The following is a 23,404-nucleotide window of genomic DNA, read 5'->3' on the forward strand; positions in this document are numbered from 1 at the left end:
CATAGACATCAGAGTCGAAGTAGTTCGGACTGGGGAAACGAAACATGCTCGCTAGAATGTCGCATCCTATGCATACGTATCTTCTCGGACGAGAGAAGAATCAGAGCATTCGTAGCTCGGCTGACACGCACACAAACAAACAAAGCACAGGCAAACGTGGAGCCCGACCGCCAATCACTGGACTTATGTCAGCATCCGAACCTAAACACACGCACAGAGGCAAACATGGAGCCCAAATGCCAATCGCTGGACTTACATTGACATCCGAATCTAAACAACACAACATATAGATAGGGAGTCTGGGACTCAGCCTACGACTGTCAAGCACACACTCAAACAAACAGACAACAAATTGCTAAGGAGTCAGGCACTCGAGCCTAGCAACTGTCAAACAACACACACAAAAAGAAAAAAGGCGCCCGGAGAGATCAGCTCAATCTCCTGCCTACATACTTCATCTGGTATGAAGATCAGGGCGATGTAGTTCCCCTACGCAGGGACAAGGATCTAGCCTAACCAGATAACAGAGGGAGACACAACTCTAGGGAGACTACGACTCGAGCCTAGATGTTGTCATGCAAAGTCAACCCTAAGTTAAGGTTTCTAGCTAAATGGCACAAGGGCCAACCTATCCTAGACAAGACTTGCACAGGAAGCAAGGGTCTCGATTGCAACGAGGGCAAGAGAAAGGGGAGGCCTCAATCACAACAAGGGTGAGAGAAAAGAGTTAGTGTTAGTGGTTAGTCAAACTCGGCAAGACATCGCGTCTCGTGCCTACGTATCTCATCTGAACATGAGAATCAGAGTTGCCGTAGTTCGGCCAAACAACTCTAAACATGGCTCACACAAGGGTTAAGCCACACAGACTTGACTTGCACAGGAAGCAAGTCAAGCGCAAACCTATTGCACAAGGGCAAGCAAAACTAAAACCTAAAGAGGCAAACAAAGCAATCACAAACACATACAGCATAAAATAAACACACCAACAGGGGGCTCAAACATCAAAGGTTAGGCACTAGGGCCAACTGGAATGGGGTAAGTGTGCTCTTAACCTTGCCATTGAGAGGCTAAGGTGAAGCAGATGAAAGGAGATGAGGGGTGTGCCTCATTGCTTCTATCCCTGGCCAGAGAGAGCATTTGACAAGAATGTGTGGGTTCAGAAAGCGGGAACCCTTCTACACATTTAAACTGACTCAACTGTGCAATTGCACAAGATCTTGGGTTTTTATCTGAAGTGCATCAACACAGTGGTGCGAGCAAGACAGAAGACACACTGAATAGTGGGGGATAGATTGCATATCCCTACCTTCCACCAATTGCCTCTTCACTTAGGAGGTCTTTGACTCTGTACAGGGACAAAGTAAACATACACAGGCATTGCCTCTTAAGGAGGACTTCAGACAGTTTGCCCGGCCAAAATAACAAACCGGGACTCCAGACTACATGAAGAAGAAATGTTTATACCTCAAATCAAATGCTAAATAGCAAAGCAAGCAAGTTCAGAGAACTTAAGCAACTAAAGTACCTGAAAAAGTCAAAACAATCAGCAAACAGTTCAAAAGTTTAAATCAAAAAGAAATGGCAAACAGTCAACACAGGGGATCAACTGAGCAAAGCATAAGACTCGGGCACATGGGTCAAGCCTACAAAACAAAAGGTTAGCACAATATAGACAAACAAAAATCAATCATATTGGTATGATCTTGGAAGCACTATGCTCAACCTGAAACAGATGAACTCAACATAAGTCCAAAGGACCACTAGGGCTAGCCTAGGGTCAAGCATGAAAGGAAAAGTCAAGGCAGCAAGGAAAAGTCAACCAAAACCAAAGGCAAACATTTGAGAAGCTATCACAATTGGGCCCACATTCAAATCATGCATTATGATCATTTTATAAGCCAAAGAAGTCAAAACATGGCAAAGAAAGCATGCCAAAAGTCAACAACAAGACTTCATTCAAAAGTCAACTCAAGCAATCTCAAAAATCCTCAAATAAATCATACTCAATCCTAACATCTAACATGGTATACATGCAAAATTTCATGGCATTCGGATGAGAGGAAGGCAGTCAATTAAAATCATGAAGTCAACACAATTTCAAGTAAGCATAATGAAAGTCAACAAGCATGGGTCAACTTCAAAAAATCATATCAAATTGAAAACAGAAGAGAAATGAATGAGATTAACACCAATGCAAAGCTCAAAGAGTCTAGTTATCACATGTGAAATTTCAAGATCATACAATATATTATGAGCATTTCCCAAAAGATTTGGCAATGTATAGCACAAAAAGTCAACAAATGACTAGGCATGGAAGAAAATTCTCAAATAAATTGGAAACAGAACAATTAATTCCAGGAAAATTCATACATCAACTAGACATGTAAGGGATCATTCATGCAAAATTTGGGGTCATTTGGATGTAGGGAAGCATGTGAACAAAATTAGGGAAAATGCTTGATCATGGTATAGCCACAAATGTAACACATGACTTCAAAAAATCATAACCAGCAAACCACAAATGGGAAATCTACAAACTCTATACCAAAATGAAGGTGAACATGTCTAGTTTTATCACAAAAAATTTCAAAGGCAATGGATATGTCAAGAGTATTTCACAATTGAAATGGTAAGATGTATCATTTATGCACACATGTTGGGAAAATAATTACCATAAAAAATCCAACCAATGAAAAATTCATTAAAAATCACAATTAAAAACTAGACTCAATCATGAACATTTTGGAAAAAACCTCATGATTTTTGGATAAAAATTGAAAGAGAAATGGATTTGTAAAGTTGGATGAATAATTTATGAAACATGAAACAACATAGCATGGCATAGGTCAACATTTGGTCAACAGCGTGGCAAAATTATAATTCTGCATGCCACTAATTGAAACGACATCGTTTCAGGGCGCCCCAGGAAATGTCCTGATTGGCCCGCCTCCAATGAAACAGTAGCAAAGCAACAAACAGCCAATGAGCTTCGATTTTTCTAGGTTTTCAAGCACTAACCCTAAGATTTCTAACAGCCAGGCATCGTATAAACATGTTCAATCCTCAAACAAACATCAAACCAAGCCAATCACACAGCAGCATGGCATTGTTAACATCAAATAACATCAACCAATCAACCAAACAAACAATTAATCGTGGAAATCCTGGGCATGGCAGGGTTTAACAAGAACAGCATGCATTCATGTTCTTCATGCAAGCATTAATCATGAATACAAATGTAACCAACATCAATAATCAACAGGGCCATGAAATACCATCATCATATAACATCAACCAATCAACAAAACAAAGATTAATCCAACAAATTTCTGGGCAGGGTAATGTTTAGCACGAGCAGCATATATTCATCATCATCATGCAACTTGAACTTTTGAAATGTCCAGAAATCCAAATCAAGTAAACCAATAGCTTCATTCAAGCATGGTGATAACAAAACCAAGCATAATTTTCAGTATAAAACACCATGGAATGAGATTCGAGCAAAAGAACAAATATGCATGAAACTTAAATCACAGATTTCTTACAAATTAATCAAACAAATCATGTGAGACAAAGTGCATAATCTTCAGCATGTTAAGGCCTACACTAGACATGTGATGGTTTGGCAAAATGAAGGATTCGAAAAAATACCAAGTTGAAGAGCAGAAGAAGATGCAGTGGTGTATTGGCTCCTTTGGCTCGAAACAGCCACTCTTTTGGCCTTGGAATGATGGATGGTGAAGCTGTTTTCACTCACAAATGCATGAGATAACCTGAATCAATGTTTGCCATTGTTGGTAGCTTCTTGTAGCAGCAACACAAAAGGGGTTTCCAGCTAGTGATTGATGGTGAAAATGAACTCCAAATGTTGTTTAGAACATGGAGGAACCAAGGATTGCTCGTGTGTTTTTATGATTTTCTCAAATCGAGTCCAAGTGCAAATTTGCAAGAGAGGAGAGAATGCGGTTTTCTGTGGTTTTCAAGTGGTGGCTAGGGTTCAAATGAGCAGAGAAAATGTTTATATGCATCTGTTTTTGCTCACATTATCACATGCTAATCCAAGTTTAATCAAAATGGCCCTTTTTGCAAATTGCTAAGTTGGAAACAAATGAGTAAATGGAGGTGTATAAGCCACGAAATTGGGCCCTTGGCCAGCTGCAAACTGATCACCCAATTGCTGTTTTGTAGTCTGCTTATGAGTGGTTAACTTGTTTGGTTTAAAATGCATCAAATGCATATTTGCTAATTGTGTTCATAAGTGAAAAGGAGGGGTGTTGCTGCCACGAGCTGGGCCTTGGCCAGCTGCAGAATGACTGCCCAATTTGCTGTTTTATGATTTGCACATGACCTGCTAGCTTGCCTTGCATTTGTGAAGCTATTTGCACCATTTGTCCATCTTGCAATTTGGTCCATAATGATGATGTAATGATGAAATGAACATGGTTTTGGAATTGGAACATATCACAAATATGGTATAGAGTGAATCCCAATTGGCCAATTGTGCAAAAAGTCCATAAATCAAAAAGTCAACCTTGGGTCAAACTTTGATTTTTAAAAGAATAGGTCCAAAAATGCCATTTTGAATGGTAAGGTTTTAGGTCATGAAATTTACATTTTTGGAAGGAGGATGAAAAATGTGGTTTGTAAGAAAAAACCCCACCAAATTTGGCCTTATGGTTTGAGAGATATGCCTCTTTGAAGTTCAAAAATTGATGAAAATGAATTGATCATATCTTGACAACCACACATGGGATTTGAGAGTTCTTGGACTTTTTGAAAATGGGAGAACAAGATCTTCAACTTTCATGTTGGGCAAAAATTCATTTGGAGCTTGTATCATGATGCAAGTTGAGGATCAAGAAGTTTTTATTTTTGGCAGTTGAAATTACAGGTCCAGTTTCTATTTTGGGAAATTTTCTAATTGGCTTCAAATTCTTCCATGATGTTGATTGCCATGACATATGAGGCCTATTAGGACATGAATAAGCTCTCTCAAACCATTTCCATCCATCAAATCCAAAGAATCAACCACAGTTGACCAACTTTGACTTTCTAGGGTTTTGGACTTGACTGTGCACTTCTGATGAATTCCAAACCCTAAATCCTTGAGACCTTGACTTCAAATGATGTCCCAAGACATATGAACTCTTGATGATTGATCATGGTGCCCAAATTCCACAAGAATGGCCACCATCCACTGCTTGGACTGACTGCCGACTGTTTAGGGTTTTCTGCCTGCCTGTGCATTGACTGTTGACCTCTGAGCCTTCAACCCTTGACTTGAACACTTCAAATAGACCTCCAAGTCATGTGAACTTGTTGGAAAAACCCTAGGGCTTTGATCCCTTGAGAAACACCTTTGCTTGATTGGTTGACTGATCTCCTGATCAGTTTGACCTAATTCTTGACTTGCTTGCTCTTGAGGCAACTGGGAACAATGCAATGCTATGCAATGTATCATGATATGCTATGACCTAATATGAGATGGTATGTACAATGATAGGTGCAAATTTGAGGTGCTACATTAGGGTGTAGGGACTTTCATTGAAATTTGTTGTTGAGGGCAATCTGTTGATCAAGTAGACTGCAGTTGAGAAAGCATCCCACCAGAAGGACATTGGCATTTTGGCCTGAGCAAGTAGAGTTAAGCCTAGCTCAGCAATATGTCTATGTTTTCTTTCAGCTCTACCATTTTGTTGGGATGTGTATGGACAAGACATTCTAAATTGTATGCCTGCTTCTAATGCTTGTTTCTGAATTGGTTTGAATTCACCACCACCATCACACTGGATAGTCTTTATCTTTTTGTTCAGTTGATTTTCCACCAAGTTTTTAAATTGAGAAAAAGCATGTATGGTTTCAGATTTATGTTTTAAGGGAAATATCCAAGTAAATGTGCTATAGTCATCTATGAAATGGACATAGTATTTAAAACCAGAAGTGGAATTTATTGAGGAAGGACCCCATACATCAGTGTGAATCAAATCTAATGGCTCAAGGGCATGTGAGCTAGAAGACTTAAATGGTAACAGATGCATCTTTCCAAACTGACAGGCTTCACAGAAGGTAGGGTGGTCACTATCACTAGGTGGTGTCTTGATCTTGCAGTTCTTCAAGACTTTGTCAAGCACTTTATTGTTGGGATGTCCAAGTTTTCTATGCCAGCTTTCCTTGACTGAAATGTAGGCACAGGGGTCATTGGACTTATTATCTGATCCTGTGAGTTGGTACAATCCATCTTTAAGTCTCCCTCTTAGGAGTGCCTTCCCTGTCATTTTGTCCTTCACAAAGCAGCAATCAGCATCAAACTCAACAGTGATGTTATTATCATGAGTTAGTTTTGATATACTAAGCAGATTTTTGGTAATGTTTGGTACATACAACATGTTATGCAATTTAAGTGAATTTAGATTGGATGTACCAGTTCCAATAATATCCAGCTTAGCACCATTTCCAACAACAAGAGAATTCTTACCATTATGCTCAGTTAAATTTTCAAACTTGTCTGTTTGATGTGTGACATGATTGCTTGCACCACTGTCAAAGTACCACTCATAGTCTTGTGCATAGTGAGGTGAGGCCAGATATGCACTTTTGTTTGAATCTGTTGATGAGTTTGAGTATGATTTATCAAACCTGTAGAAGCAATTCATTGCTATATGACCTGTTTTGTTGCACACTTGACATGTTGGTTTGAACATTCTTCCTCTGCCTCTGCCTCCTCTATGATTTCTGAAATTGGAAGCTCTCCAATTTGAATTCTGTGTGTTTGGGTTGAACTTGCTGCCTTTGTATTCAGTTCTGTTGGCTACATTTGCAGAAGCATTGAGAGACATGCTTGTGAGTTTGTTGAGTTGATCGAGCCTGCTTTCAAAGGCTAAGAGTTGAGCTTGTAGATCAACCCAAGTGAGTGATGGCTGATCTGAGAGTTTGACTACTATAGGGTTGTAGTTAGAGTCCAAACCATTCAGGATTTGAATGATTAGATCTGAGATTGTGACTGGATTACCTGCAAGCTTCAGCTGGTCAGTTAGTTATTTCATCTTAGTCAAATACTCCTCCATTTTTAGATTTCCTTTTCTTGTACCATGAAATTCGGATTTCAAGTATGTGATCTGAGATCTGGATTGAGCACCTGCCAAACTTTGAGCCTCATCCCAAAGTTGTTTGGAGCTTTCACAGTGCATCAACTGTGTTGCAATGTCGATGGTCATTGAATTCAATAACCACCCAAGCATCATTTGATCATATGCCATCCATTCTTCAAAGCTTGGATTTTTGGTTTTGTTTGAACCATCAGTGATGATGAGCTCTTGAGGACATTCCTTTGTTCCTAGTATATAGCCATCTAGTTTACAACCCCTAATGACAGGTAAGACTAGTGATCTCCACAAGGGAAAATTATTTCTGTCCAGCTTGACAGAAACTGTTGTTGGTAGCTCATTTTTCTTTGAGTTTGCAGCGGTTGTCATTTTTAGGGTTTTAGTGGTTCTAGAGCTTTCAGAGCTTTAAGCTCTGATACCAAGAGAAAAATATGAATTGAATGGTTTTCAGTGTATATTCTCATTACACGATACTGTACTTATACACAAGAGAGAGGATCATTTGTGATCCTAGAATAAAGGAGACTTAATGTACATGCTACTAATAAGGTAACAAATAAAAACCAAATCAAATATTCTAATCACATATGATTTGTATGGTTAATACTATTAAGTCTGCATTAAGTGACTTGTCTAACTTATGGTACTACATTCAGAACCTAGTTCACATAGAATCTAGATTCCCAATGGTAAAAAATTGGTGCTAAAATTGGATTTAAAATCTTTCTATGAAAATAATTAGCTATAAATTCCATTACGGTGAGAGATGCAATATTTATTTGTAAAGTGGTAACCATGCATTAACTGTTCTTCATTATTGTAGCAGAAACATAAACATGAACACCATTTTTCTAATTCTCATTTCAATTTCATAACCATATCAATTATAGTTTTCTTAATGAAAACCATAAAGGATAATAACTATTGCTTACCTCAAGTGAGATTTTTAACTCGGTAATCTCATTTCCCTGTGAAGCAATGGCCAAAACCAAGAACCCTTGTAGTCTGTCTACATCAGTAAACCCATATCTTGCAGCCTCTGCTGCAACATCTGAAGAAATTAAAACATCACTAATACTCTATCAATTTTTATTTCATTATCTAACAAAAAAAAAGAACCTCCTTGGGTGAATAAACATGAGATTTGTGAGTATCGTTTAATATCTTAGCATTTTTATCGTATTCATTATCAAGTACAAAAATCATCTGACGTAAAAGGTTCCTTCTGAAAACAAATATGACTTAAACACCGTGTTTTTAGAAGTACTCAATAATTTGTTCATGGTGCTGCGCCAGTCCCTGCATTTAATTACAAATTACACATTAGCAGTGACTTAATCTAAAATCATGACTTATGTCTATATGTTCCCCTCATCCAATCTGTCAACCATCTGAAATAAATTATATATCATAAATAAAGTCTCGTTATAATACAATAATCACTTCCATTCTAAAAGTTTTAGGGTTTCAATAGTAACTGCAACATACCTGCATGTAGGCATGCTTTAGACACAGAGAATAATGTGTTGAGAAACTCCCATCGACGATCTTTTCACAGGTCCACCAGCTCCTTCCCGTACGTCACAACAGATGAACATCACACTCAGTTTTCGAAACAGATCTGAAAAATTTACAAGAAATATGTTATGCACAAAGGGAAGCTTAACTTTGATACTGATTCAGTTAGGGATTCAGAGTTTGGTTTCCATTTTTTATCTCTGGTGATTTTGCGTCTCTATATTAGGTTTTTGTGGCGGTCTGGAAAGAAGAAGTGTGGATTGCATTGGAATTTTCAGAAAACGCAGATTATCTCCAAATCGTAACACAGAAGAGAGAAGAAGAAAGAGTAAGAGGAAGAATGAGGTGAAGTTTGTAGTGCAGAGAGAGAGAGAGAGAGAGAGAGAGAGAGAGAGAGAGAGAGAGAGAGAGGGAGAGAAGTTAGAAGTGTAGAGGGAGAGATACATTTTTGAAATAAAGCATTGATGTGATGAGACTAGAAACACATTGGGAAAGAGAAAAAAATGGAATAAAATAGTTACATTGTAATTAATAAGAGGAAAATCAGTTAAAAAGAAGGTGTAAAATCAAAGAAAGTAGAAACATTATCAACCAAATTGATTCAATGTGTCAATTTAATTGCAAAAAGTAAATATTAGATCAAAAATACCATCAATTTAGTGATGTGGCAGAATTATAAAAAATAGCAAAATTGAGTTTACCACATCTTCTCTTATATTATAGAAGATAGAGTATTTAAAAGAAACTTTGATTCAGTTGGGCCCGATGGTAACTTTGTCAATGACAATTTGACAAAAAAAACAAGTCATAACCACCACCGTCAGAGAAATGCACAACGGGTTCCCAACTGCATCAAATTGGCACTCACACCTAGGGATGTCAACGGGGCAGGGAATGTGCGGAGGATGTTTCCCCACTCCCCACTCTGTTCCCAATGTTTTCCCCATCCCTGTTCCCCGTCACGAGAGAATATTATTCCCCATCTCCACAGATCCCCACGGAAAATCGGAGATCCACAAAGATCAAGTCTTAAAAAAAAATCTATATTTTTCGATCAAAACTATGATACTAGTATTTCGTTATTTTTTCCTTTAAAAAAATATATATTTTGCATCTTTCTTTTAAAAAAAAGACACATCTTGTATCAATAACAAAAAACTGCAAAAACACTTGCACCTACGAAAACATAACTACTAATTTACTAATTGAATGAAAAATAAGTTATTAATTGAAGTATAGTGAAGTCGAAGAGTAATTACCATTAACACAATGAAAAAAAGATAATGGATGTTGTGATGATGATGAGAACAAAGAAGATGAGGAATGAAGGCCGCAAAGAAAATTGATAAAAGAAGAATAGGAGACGGTGTGTACGCTATATCTAATAGATACACTTTTATAGATTTAGATACTTAGGTAGTGAAATAATCCATTAAACAATAAAATTAAAAAAATAAAATGATTCATTCGATAACTCTTCATTTTCTAATATATTAATTATTATTTTAATTAAAAAAATGAAAAATTATATAATTATATATTATATAATATATTATATATACAATTTAAATGAAATGGTCGGGGTTGAAGAATCCCGTGAATTTTTTACAGAAATAACCCACTTTTTTATGGAAATTCCCAAAATACCTCTAGTTTCAAAAAAAATCCCAAACTACCCCACTTTTAGGAGGAGGCGCCAATTCAATTGGCGAATCCTCTTAAATACTGTAATGGAGGCGCCAATTGGATTGACGCCTCAATGTAAAATGCAATTTTTTTTGCTAAATGGTATACGTGATAGATAAATTTGAAATATGATCAATTGATATTAATAATATTTTCCATTTACACAAAAAAGCCTAATGGTGATGACCGGGATCACCTAACCGACCTCCGGTCCCACATCCCCTAGCTACCCTAACCCGTGGCCCTAACCCACATTGGTGATTCACCACTGGTGTTTGAGCATCTGAAGGCCCAGGAGCGTCACTACCAACTACAGGAGATGGTCTGTTGAGGTAGTCAGACAAGTCGGCATAGTCTTCAGCATGCATCGATGGTGTACCGTCGTAGCTGAGCTCATGACCCATGCCAGAGAAGTTGGGTTGTGGATGACTCATTGATGGGCGACCAGGACAGTTAAAGGGAGACATGGGTGTGAATGATGGGTCGAGGAAATGTTGGAAAGGTTGTTGGGGTGTTTGGTAGAGATAGGGTTGTTGGATGTTTAGGTTTTGTGAGGTTTGGGCTTCTTGGCTATGGTAGGAGGAGGGGCGGTTGGTGTTGAATAATCGTTGGGTGTTCTGGCTAAGGCGACTTTGGTAGGGTGATGGGGTGGGTGCGAAGCGATGTTGGGTCTCAAGTTGATGGTCAATTTGTTGGTGGTGATATGAGGTATGCTCTTGGTACTGGGGTTGGGTGTATGGCATGTTTTGGTTGTATGTTTGTGTGTTGGTTGAACGGAATGTTTGGCGGATAAAGGGTTGTGTGTATCCGGTCTGACACTGTTGTTAGGGGTTTAATGTTGAGGTGTCAGGTGTGTAAGTCATCTGGCGTGGGTCGTACAAGTACATATCCTCGGAGATGAACTGAAAACCAACCGATCTGTACCAAGCCATATAAGTACGACTTGGTTTTTCTTCAGTTGGCATGACTGCGTCAGTTAACACGTGGTCATGTCGGTGCTTCCATTTGCAACACTCCGATCGCGAAGCTTTCCCATGGATTGAAGTTCCATTGGTCGTTAACTTTGCGCAGATGTCATTCTCCTAGGCTAGCTGGGGGATTTGGGATGTTTTGGGGCATACCGAACTGCAGCTTCACACGATCACTGTTGTGCATCTCCACAGTTGTGAACCATATTATCTGTGTGCATGCAGTCCATACGGTCGAGTCTTCAGCGTTGACCTCATGGTCATGATCCAAATTAAGGTATCGACGTCAAATAAACTGAAATATGAAAGAAGATAGGATTATAATCTAGGTAGAAGAAGTTAACAAAATATAACGAAATAATTAAGTTATTATCCTTACGTCTGTTGGTCGAAGGTGATCTAACATGTTGCGATATTAAGTAATACAGTGTCTTGGACATCTGTTGTAACTCATACCACGTGCAGACCATCTACACCAAAAAGCTAAAAAATATTAGTTAGAGGTAATAATCTTTAAAGAAGTAAGTAAAGGTACAACAATTTAAACAACTTACTTTTGTGCATACGAAAATGTGAAAGAGTTGTTGTTGACGGGTGCTAGAGACGGTAGTCTTGACCAACCCCATGCTTGTAGAAAAACAACACATCCAGAAAATGTAGATGTGCCTTTGTGTGAGTTTTTGCACAAGGAGCTATAGAGATAGGCTAGACAAGCAGATCCCCAACTGTAACTTCCTATTCTATCTACATGTCTAAGTAGAGGTAAATACATAATATGCATGCTAGAACCACTACCTTCAGGAAATAAAAACGAGCCAATTAACAACATAATGTAACACCTAGTTTTTATTATTCGAGCATCTTCGGTAGAATGCTCATCTAAGTATAAACTATTATAGTACGACTTAAGGCGTGAAAGTAGTATACCTTGACCTCTTGCGTTATCATCTAACAAATCAGTCTCCAAGAGATCCATGCAAATTGAATTTGCATAGTTGGTTTTACCATTAACAGCCTTACCTTTAATGGGCAGTCCTAAAAGCATGTAGACGTCTTCTAACGTCACAGTACACTCACCGACAGGGAACCAAAATGTGTGTGTCTCTGGTCGCCATCTTTCGCATAAAGCTAGAGTGAATTTGTTATCTACGGACCAAGACAAAATCTTGCTTATATGACCAAAACCGACGAGTTTAACATAAGGTTGAATCATCGGGTCCATATGGACATATTCGTGGACTCGAGTCCGGAACCTTGATACATCCTATAAAAGAAAGAACAAAAAACTTGACTAAGTTGGTATGTTAAAATAAAAGGGGGTTGGTGAAGATGAAAGAAAAAAAGTTAACAAAAGAAAAAACTTACATATGTTGCGATGTTTGAAACCGTTCCTCTATGTGATTCACCCATTGTGAGGATAAACATTTTGTCGGGGGGTTGGTGCAGATAAAACTATAAGAAGTTGTTGCAGATGAAATTGTAGAAGAAGTAGTGAGAGTGATGGTGTGGAAGAAGTATTGATGGAGTGGATGTATTTATAGGCAAATGGATGAGAGCATGAAAAGTTGTGCTTGCATGGTGTCTCCACTTGAATTGACGACCATGTACAACTTTTAAGAGGGGTCGTCATTTAAATTGGCGCCTCCATAAGGACATGCATGCAAGACCTAGGTCTGATTGCTTGGTTTCGAGGTCTGCATGCATGCTTTGACAAGGTGTCGTCAAATGGATTGGTGCCCATGTGTAAGGAATGAATGGGGGTGCCAATTCATTTGGAGTGTGTGTTTGCATGTCTGACACGTGGTTGTCCTCTCTCTTGCATGCTGAACATGTCACTTCTTAGTAGCTTGCATGGTTGACACATCATTTCGCAGTAGCTTGCATGTGCGACACGTCACTTTGAACTAGCTTGCATGTGCGACACGTCACTCCGAATAGCTAGCATGTGAGACACATCATTTCCCTATTTAAGTGTCTTACTATCAACATCCAAAACACTTTACTCACATTCATCTGCAGCAAGAAAATAGTTTTCATCTGCACAATGTCATATTCACCAAAATATAGTGTCAACGTTCACTGTAACAATGAAACATACGAGTCTGAGTTGTATGGTTTTTATTTTCAAAACACTGATACCATTAGACTCACGATCAAGAGAAATGAAACCTTCTTGCATTTGAACAAAATAATACAATCCTGTATAGGATCGGACATTGTATCAAAGATCACATATCAAAATCCAATATTTTTTTAGAATAGTCAATGTAAATTTTTTCCCCTTAAGGTACGAGACGATGAAGATGTTGAATACATGTTTATTAGTCATGAACATTCAGGCTGCAACTGTATTGAGTTGTACATTACTCTTCAACCATGTATACCATCTCAACAGTCTCAAATAACCAATCAAGATGAATATGGTGAATTTGATCCACAATGGTCAGATGACGTTAACCCAGAAGCAGAAGCAGAAGTGGACGTCGTTGATGAAGAAGAAGAGGAGACTGAGATACAAGTTGATCACATGCTGAACAACGACATTGAAGATGATGAATCAACCACCACCAATACCTCCTAGTCATGTCTACAATCCGCCTCAACATATGACAAATATGGATCTGCACGACGATGAAACATCCAACAGTGTTTTCTATAATCCGTATCCGAGATCAGAAGGCGAATTAAAGGTGGGAGACATGTTTCGTACCAAAGAAGAATGTGTTCTAGCTATCAAAAAATTCCACATGAACAACTCTGCTGATTTTACAGTGAAACACGCTGATTCTAGAAGGTATGTTATCAAATGTCGTAACATGCTTTGTAAGTTTCGTTTGGCTGCGTCTTACAAAAAGAAAAACGACTCTTTGGAGATCGCTTCAATAGACCCACCTCACAGTTGCATTGCAACTAACGTTGAACAAGATCACCGTAATATAAGCGTTGCGTTGATATGTCAAGACATTCTGCCGTTGGTTAATAAAGACCCATCAGTGAAGGTGAGTATAATTATATCCCATATCAGAACAACATATAATTATACTCCATCTTACAAGAAAGCCTAGATTGCGAGAATAAAGGTTGTTGAACAAGTATTCGACAACTGGGAGGATTCATACAAGGAATTGCCACTGTTTTTATGGGCACTAAAAACATATGTCCCAGGAACTGTGGCAATTATGGAGACATTGTCAGTGATGATGTCAGACGGAACCTGTGCTACAGGTAATAGAATCTTTCACCGTCTCTTTTGGGTATTTGACCCATGCATCAAAGGTTTCGCATTCTGCAAACCTATTATTCAAATTGATGGCACTTGGTTATACGGAAAATACAAGGGTACTTTGCTCATGGCGGTTGCATAAGACGACAACAACAATGTCTTTCCCATTGCCTTTGCTATGGTTGAAGGTGAAACTGCTGGTGGATGGGGTTTCTTTCTTCGACATCTCAGAACGCATGTGACTCCACAACTCAATCTCTGTTTGATTTCTGATAGACATGCCGCCATTGAGAGTGCCTACAACAACCATGACAACGGATGGCATGATCCTTCTTCTACCCATGTCTATTGCATCAGACACATTGCACAAAACTTCATGCGTGCTATAAAAGATAAGAATCTTCGCAAGAAGGTGGTGAATGTCGGGTATGCTTTAACTCAACCGTCATTTCAATATTATCATGATGAAATTAGACTGTCTAATGAAGACGCAGGAAGATGGCTAAATAACATACCAGTAGAGTAGTGGACAAGGGAATTTGATAGAGGTTGTCGATGAGGCCACATGACAACAAACCTTGTGGAATGCATGAACGGGGTATTCAAAGGAATTCGAAATCTGCCGATAACCGCCTTGGTAAGATCGACCTATTATAGGTTGGCTTTTACGTTCGCAACCAGAGATGAAAGATGGAGTGCGGTGTTAATGTCTGGACAAGTATTCAGTAAGTGTTGCATGAAGGTCATGAAAGAGGAGAGCATCAAAGCTAGCACACACGCTGTAACAGTCTTTGACCGTCATAGGCAAAATTTCAGCGTCCAGGAAACAATGGATCACAACGAGAGGAGACCAAATTTAGCCTATGCTGTTAGGCTAAACAGAAGTTGGTGCGATTATGGAAAATTCCAGGCCTTTTGCATTCCTTGCTCCCATGTCATTGCAGCATGCGCTTATACTCGTCAAGACGCTTACATCCATTTATCTGATGTGTACAAGACCGTCACCGTCATGAATGTGTATAATCAAAGCTTCTCGGTACTACCAATGGAGGAATACTGACCTCCATATGAAGGTGATATAGTTTGACACAACGACGAGATGCGTAGAAAGAAAAAAGGAAGGCCAAACAGCACACGTATCAGGACAGAAATGGATTCCACAGATAAAATGATAAGATTATGTAGTATCTGTCGTCAACCAGGACACAACAAGAACAATTGTCCCAATCGAGGAGCATCATCTGGGTCTTAAGTTTTTTGTAACATTGTATTTCTGTAACCTTCAATCATTATATATCATTAAGATTTTGTTACAACGAGATTCACAACAAACATCAGTACAAAATAAGCTATCTGAAAACATAAATATTTCTAACTGATTACAACAATCAAATTGATGTCATCTCGACCGAACATCATTTCCCTAGCATCCTTATCAATCTTCATTCGCATCCAACCAAAGATATTGTCGAGTCTCTCAATACTTCTAATTTTTTTCCCTTCTGGTATTTTCCCATCTAACCAACGAACCAACTAACTCTTCAGTTGATCGAACGTAGTGATGTTCCAGAACAGCATCAGCATCTAAGGTTTGTCTCTCTCGCATAAATCACCTTTCCGTATCGGCGACGAACACCAAACATGATTGCCAAATGATTAATTGAGATGTGGAACAATGACTCACAGAACGCATCTATTTATAACACAAAAATTACATTTTACACCGAGGCGCCAATCCAATTGACGTCTCCTCTCAAGGCATACACAGGGGCGTCAATCCAATTGGCTAGGGCACCTGCCATAGCCAATCCAATTGTAGTGTGCATTCAATTTTTAAGAGGAGTCACCAATTGAATTGGCGTCTCCTCCTAAAAGTAGAGAGTAGTTTAGATATTTTTTTTGAAACCAGAAATATTTTGGAAAATTCCTTAAAAAAATGGATTATTTTTGTAAAAATTTCAAATCCTGCTCTGAAGTGTCATCGGAAGAATTTTTCCCTCGTATGAAAAAAATTCCTCGATTTCGAAGCTCTACACACATGATCATGGGATCCATTGAAAAATCCCTACTCACCCCATCAACACAAGCTTCGCCATTCATCAGCCACACAATTTCGGATGCCAAACTCCTCAACACTACAAAACCGTTAGTACCCTTTACGCCCAAGCGTTCTCTCGCTTCAACCACTGGAGTTGTTTCCTCCAGCACTCAAAGCCTGTGGTAGATCCTATGCATTATAAGAAGGGAAATAAATCGTGGGTTTCGTTTGAAAAACACATTCGTGGCATGACCCTTTTGTCACCAACTCAATAGTTCATATTTGTTTGGAGGTTGTTTTTATTAAGCGTGCATGGCCGGTGTTTGATAAAATGCCTGTTAGAGATTTGATTTCTTGGAGGTTGCTTTGATTAAGCTTGCAAGCTCGCAAGATGTTTGATAAAATGCTTCAAAGGAATGTTGTTTCCTTTAATACTATGATTGATGGGTATGGGAAAAATGGGAAATGTGAGCTTGCTGAGGAACTCTTTATGGCTATGTCTGTAAGAGATGTGGTTACATGGACACGTATGATTTCTGCTTTGTCCTTAATCATCAACTGAGGAAAGGTTTGAGCTTGTTTAGAGAAATGTTGAGTTTAGGGGTTAGACTTGATGCCCCTGTACTTGTTAGTGTCTTGCTGACATGAGTTTGGTCAAGGAAGGGAAATGGATATATACTTATGTGCTTTATCATAGGTCTAGTTTTATTGGATCAGCACTTGTTAACATGTGTGCTATGTAGCCAGATAGAAAATGCTTAGTGTATTTAGAAGCGTTTGTCATGGAATGGGTCGTGAAGCAGTCAAGGTTTTGCTCAAATTTGAAAGGGAGAACTTAAGCCTGACGATATAACTTTCTTAGGGCTTTTAAATGCTTGCAATAATGGAGGACTTGTGAAGGAGGTCAATTTTATTTTGAAACCATGCAAGTGAAGTACAAGATGTTTCCCAAACTTAGCCTTGTGGGTGCTTTATTGACCTTCTTGGTAGAGCAGGGCAATTAGAAGGTGCACTTCGGATTACATGTGATATGCCTTGGAGCTGATGACCTTCTTGGTACAAGTTTTGATTTGGATGATTATTCTCCGTGCTTGCTTGAAGCACAATAACTTCGTAATGGGGAAAATTGCAGCGTTGCAAGTTATAGGTTGGCTCCGGAAGATTCAAGTTGTTATGTTCTTCTCTCAATTATCTTTGCTAAAGAAGGTAGGTGGGATGAAGTGACTAAGGTTAGATCAATGATGAGAAAAAGGGATGCGAAAAAAATTCCTGGATGCAGCTTCACTTTTGTGGATGGTTAAATCCATAAGTTCCTCGTGAGGAAGGACATGGATTTGGGGTATGATCAAATTGTTCTGTCTAAGTTGCGAATGTGTCTGAGTTGAAGTTGGAGGAATATGAACTCTATCTATGGTTTTTTAGATATCGAAGACGATGAAAAAGGGTCAACTGGTTCTTCACAGTGAGAAGATGGCTCTTCCCAGTTATATATTGAAAAACTTAATTTGTTGTGCTCTTCACACATTCATGCAGCTGGTTTCAAAAGTCTATAACCTTTGAGTTATTGTGAGAGGTCATAACCGTGCTCATCATTTCGGTAAGAGTTTCTGTTCCTGCATAAATAATTGGTAACTCTTCCTTATGCTGTGTTATCATGATGAGTTCTTAATTCTTGAAAACATATCATATACCATATGATGACTTGAAAGTCATATTAAATTACTGACTTATTTTCTTATCCTGATTTGTAACCCAACTCAAATTCAAGATAGAGATTTGAACTAGAGAGATAAAATACGGCATAGTTTAAGTTGCGATTGCGGTCATTATGATTGTTGCGATGTGTATTGCGGAGTGAATTTTAATTGGGTGGTGTTTGAAATATAGCGTTAAAAAACACTTAGATGTTAAGATTTCTCATTACATAAGATAAGAAGTAAATTGAGTTTTAGATTCTGAAATTTTGAATTTTGATGAAAATGCTTGAAGAAATATGAGCGAGCGGAATTTTCTGATGTGATTTCTAATAGCGATCAGACACATAGTTTAAATTACGTCGCAATTGCGGTTCGATGCAGTTGCGGAGGCTACCGCATGATTTAATTATGTGTATTTAAAACCCGATATGATATAGTTGTCATATCCTAAACCCTATATGATATAGTTGTCATATCCTGTCTCTTCTTCTATACCAAACAGGCTGTAATTAGTTGTATTTCTCATTTTTTTCCTTCTTATACTCTTTTTTACGTCTTTCTCTCTTTTCAATTGCTTCTCCCAACCAATCACACCCTAGAGTAATGATAGTTCAACATAAAAAGTAACACCAACACCAATAATGTTGTTTGATTTTTTAATTTTTCCCCCTATCTTGGGAAAGTTGAATACTACCTTATGTATGGTGTCATGCCATAGAAGTCCCGTTTTGTGTTCATCTAACATTATTCTTCTTTTTAACATTCTCTTTTCAAAATTGACTACTTTTTTAGGATCCAGCATGCATTCAAAACTGCACGTAGTCCCGCAGTCAATACAGAGATGATCGTGGTTAAAATCAGATGGTTTGATTTCTTTTAAATTTTTTTGCTTAAACTGCTTTTTACCTAGATCGTTTGGTTTTAATCTGACGGCCATATCTATCCTAAGTGTTTCTAGTTTTGACTGCATGCAATCCAAATCCACTCTTTTATCTAATGAAATTTATGAAGGTCCCACCCACCACTTTATGTGGGACCATTTCCCCAAAATGGTGAAACATACATCCAATTTTGTGCGGGTTCCATTCTATCTTGTCCTCACTCATTCTCTCTCATAATATACCTGTCTTCATGTTAATACTCTGAACCCCACCTACATTCTATCTCTCTCAATTCCAACAGCAGAGCCCAGAGTTAAGAATAGCTTTTGATTGCAATTGCAGTTACATAGAGTCGCTAACAAGGTATACTCTCTTTGCTTTTATAACTCTGGACTTAGAAATTAAGCTAGTAATTGAAATGGTTTACAAACCAGGTTGAGTTTTCTGGTATGTTTGAATCCGGTTATGTTCCTATTATTACTTTCTGTTTCTACTATACACAGATATATGATAAATTCTAAAATTATAAGACTCAACTCTTATGTTTAGCATAAAACTGACACTGTTAAGTGTTAAGTTTGAATCGAAAGTGAAAATTAATGTTTAAGTGATTTTTTTGCTCTTAATCAGTATTGGTATAGAAGTTTCAAAAATAAAAGTTTTTTCCTCTCTATAAAACGCAACTACAACTATAAGTATCTAAGGGTTGTATTAAGTGTCGTGCAGATACTATTTTTTCAGTGGTCATTTTTATATTCAATTTTTCTAGGACTGTAGTTTTGATTTGGAGAACAAAATCTCATTTTCCAAAAATATCTGCAAAAAGGAAAGGAAAGATCATGCAGGCCAAAGCAAAACAGTTTGTTCTTATATGAGTTTTTTGATATATGGTCATACATATATATCAACCAAGGATTACAAATGGTTATACACAAATTCTTCCTATTAATTTCTGCTGTCTGTTTTTTCAGATTGAAACTAAAACTTGATCAAGTCCAGAGTTTGCTCATAAAGCAGTTTGAAATTTTAAAAACTGATGAGATCAACTTAATATAATATGTATTCATATATTTTAGTAACTATTTAATTAAACTTTCACCTGTAATTGTGGTTTTGTCAATGTAACTAGATTGTAGCCACAATTTTCCAGAACTTTTGGTCTGGGTGGTAATTTTAAATAACAATTTTACAGTAAAGTAATAAATAGTTAGAATGCAGCACTCTGATGTCCATATTCTGAAGTGTATGTTCTGTTTCTGGTCCTGGTATTCTTTTCTCTGTTTCTTGTTCAAGTTTTCTTTTCTCTGTTTTCTGTTGCCTCTTTTAAATGTATTTACAATTTTACGTTGTTTTCTTGATGATGAATTGATGATGATATGATTGTCGTCCAGTTTTTTTTTCCAGTAATGATTAATCGGATAGCAGTGGCAGTGGTGGTGATTCTCATAGGATGGGCTTATATGGCAACAAAGCCTCCTCCACCAAAAATATGTGGATCCATTAATGGTCCTCCAGTTACTTCACCTAGAGTGAAACTCGGTGATGGGAGACATTTGGCCTACCGGGAGTTTGGTTTTCCAAAGGAAGAAGCTAGGTACAAGATCATTGTGGTTCATGGATTTGCCAATTCCAAAGATACGCATTTGCCAGTTTCTCAAGTAAGAACTTGCTTCTTTTCTTTACTCTCATGTCTGCTTTAATTACCTGTGTGCCACTAGTAATGCTTAATTTATCCCGGAGAACTTATGGAAATAAGTTAAAACTAGCTTATAGACAAGTTATAAGTTGTTTTCATATGCTCTCCTAAATAGTCTCACAAGTGCTTATGTTAGTAGATAATCTCATTGAGTACTATGTGAATGTGCTGCAGTTTATTGAAGTGTGATAGAAACTTGTACCAATAAAGTAAAAACTTAATAAGAAGATTTTATAATTGATATTCTGTGGTGAATTGATTTTACTCTCGGTCTCTTACAAATTATTCTAAAAATTTGGTTTTTTATTTATAGTCATTATGTTTGCTTTGTGCAGGAGCTTATTTATGATCTTGGGATATATTTCCTCTACTTCGACAGAGCAGGTTATGGTGAGAGTGATCCATATCCATCACGATCAGTGAAGAGTGAAGCATATGATATTGAAGAACTAGCAGATAAATTGCAGATTGGGAAAAAGTTCTATATCATTGGAATGTCAATAGGAGCTTACCCGGTTTGGGGCTGCTTAAAATACATTCCACACAGGCATGTTAATTTCTGAGTGGTAGCTTCATTTTGCTTTTGATGGTTACTGTTATTGTTCTCAGTAATAGAGAAATGACTTGGTAGCTCGACAGATTATTGGGAGCAGCTTTGGTAGTTCCATTTGTAAACTATTGGTGGCCTTCTTTTCCTGTTAATCTATCAAGAGAGGCATTTCAAATGCTCCCTCAATCAGACCAATGGACATTTCGAGTTGCGCATCACACCCCTTGGTTATTCTATTGGTGGATGACTCAAAATTGGTTCCCTTCATTGAGTTTCACAAATACTGAAATGTTCCCTCCTGATGATGTTGAGATCCTTAAAAGCCTCTCAGAAAACCCAAACCCTGGCCAGGTAGCTTATCTTAATTTGTTAGTGTCTTACTCATAAGGCATTCAGTTTCTGACACTGATATATTGCTATTTGCTACTGATGCCAAATGTTTTTTTAACCTTGATTCAGGAGAAAATAACTCAGCAAGGTGAGTACGAATCATTATACCGCGACATAATTGCTGGTTTTGGAAAGTGGGAGTTTGGCCCAACTGAAATAAGAAATCCATTTCCTGAGAATGATGGTTCATTTCACATTTGGCAAGGTCTTAAAGATAGGATGATTCCGTATACACTGAACCGCTACATCTCACAGAAACTTCCTTGGATTCATTATCACGAGCTTCCTGAAGGAGGTCATTTTTTTATCTTTAAGAATAATCAATGTGAGTCCATAATTAGAGCACTTATACTAACATAAGGTATCTCATACGATATCATATAGTGTCTGTTGAAAACTATTACTCTATACATATTGTCGTGTGCTTTGTCCATGTGTTATAGGCATAGCTAGTAAAACTCTCATATCTATATACAATTATCTTTTTACCGTGTAAAATGATATATATATATATATATATATATATATATATATATATATATATATAACTTAGTATATTTTTTCCTATTTCGTTCACATACTAATAAATATGTTGATATTTGTAAATATATAATGTTAATAATATTTGTATATAGAATAGTTCTACTTCGATTATATTATGTAATTAATTGTAATCTCTCTATACGTAGTAAAGTCTCCGTAGTGTTTTTCAAAAATACAATTTATTCAAATGTCTCTTAGTCTTTTGTATTTTAACATGATATCCAGAGCCTACTAGGAGACAACCCTTCACTGTATTTTATCCGATTGACCCACTGTCTTTTGGTGAGAAATTTTTGACAAACCGTGTCATAATTCCGATTTGCCTTCCATACACTGTCGTGACTCATTCAGACATCAATTTTCAAAAATCTCCAGTCACCATCATATTATCACCGTTGTCGCTATTGTTACTAGTGACCTTCCAATGAATTAATTCTATTGGCAAAAACGCCTCCTCCGATCCATCTGTTCCCCATTTTTCACCGCCACATCTATCTTTGCCCGCGAACCTCGCGTGTCGGCCCTTGATCCGCATGTGACAGTACGTTCGGCGACCGATCCCAATTTTCCATCGCCCACTCTTTATAGTGTAACTGTTTCAGATCCGGTTTTAGATTTTATTTTCCACTTGTGTAAAATTATGATCCAATTCAAACAGAGCCTTTTTATCCAGTTCGCATGATATTTTCTCTCTTTAGATACTCATGGCTACGCCTCATAACTTTATATCAAGTACGATGATTTCCTCAGGTGGTATAAGAACTTAGATTCTATTGCTTCGGTAGCACCCACTGACAATTCATCTGATTGTCTCTCTCAATCATCTTCTCTTGGACCTTGGGTCCTTGATTCTGGTGCGTCTGATCATGTTATTGGTAATTAAAATCTTTTCTCTTCCCTCTCTACATCTGGTTTCTTACCTACTATAACTTCTGCCAATAGTTCTCAAACCCGATTTGAAGGGATTTGTACTGTTCAAATGCTACCTTCTCTCTCTATTACTTCTATCCTCTATGTACCTAATTGTCCATTTAATTTACTTTCAGTTAGTCGTTAAACTCATTCTTTTGATTGTAGTGTCACCTTCATTAACAATAATGTTATCCTGTAG

At 37.7% G+C, this 23,404-nt stretch overlaps 1 protein-coding gene across 5 annotated transcripts; it reads left to right on the forward strand.

Moving 5' to 3' along the window:
* The first annotated feature begins 16,879 nt into the window (after window positions 1-16,879).
* Window positions 16,880-22,248, forward strand: LOC127086617 (uncharacterized). 5 transcript variants are annotated; one of them, XM_051027403.1, is made up of 5 exons: window positions 16,880-18,133; window positions 20,506-20,772; window positions 21,146-21,357; window positions 21,450-21,711; window positions 21,820-22,248. In XM_051027403.1, the coding sequence occupies exons 2-5, from the start codon at window positions 20,521-20,523 to the stop codon at window positions 22,108-22,110; spliced, it is 1,017 nt and encodes a 338-aa protein (XP_050883360.1). In that variant the 5' UTR covers window positions 16,880-18,133; window positions 20,506-20,520; the 3' UTR covers window positions 22,111-22,248. The 5 variants fall into 5 exon arrangements, with proteins under 5 accessions (XP_050883360.1, XP_050883355.1, XP_050883356.1 ...); XM_051027398.1 differs by lacking the exon at window positions 16,880-18,133 and adding an exon at window positions 19,309-19,477; XM_051027399.1 differs by lacking the exon at window positions 16,880-18,133 and adding an exon at window positions 19,313-19,477 and having other exon boundaries at window positions 20,519-20,772.
* Window positions 22,249-23,404: the final 1,156 nt, after the last annotated feature.

The sequence above is a fragment of the Lathyrus oleraceus genome, chromosome 5 (genome assembly GCF_024323335.1).
Source record: "Lathyrus oleraceus cultivar Zhongwan6 chromosome 5, CAAS_Psat_ZW6_1.0, whole genome shotgun sequence".
In the NCBI taxonomy this organism is placed as follows: domain Eukaryota; kingdom Viridiplantae; phylum Streptophyta; class Magnoliopsida; order Fabales; family Fabaceae; genus Lathyrus; species Lathyrus oleraceus.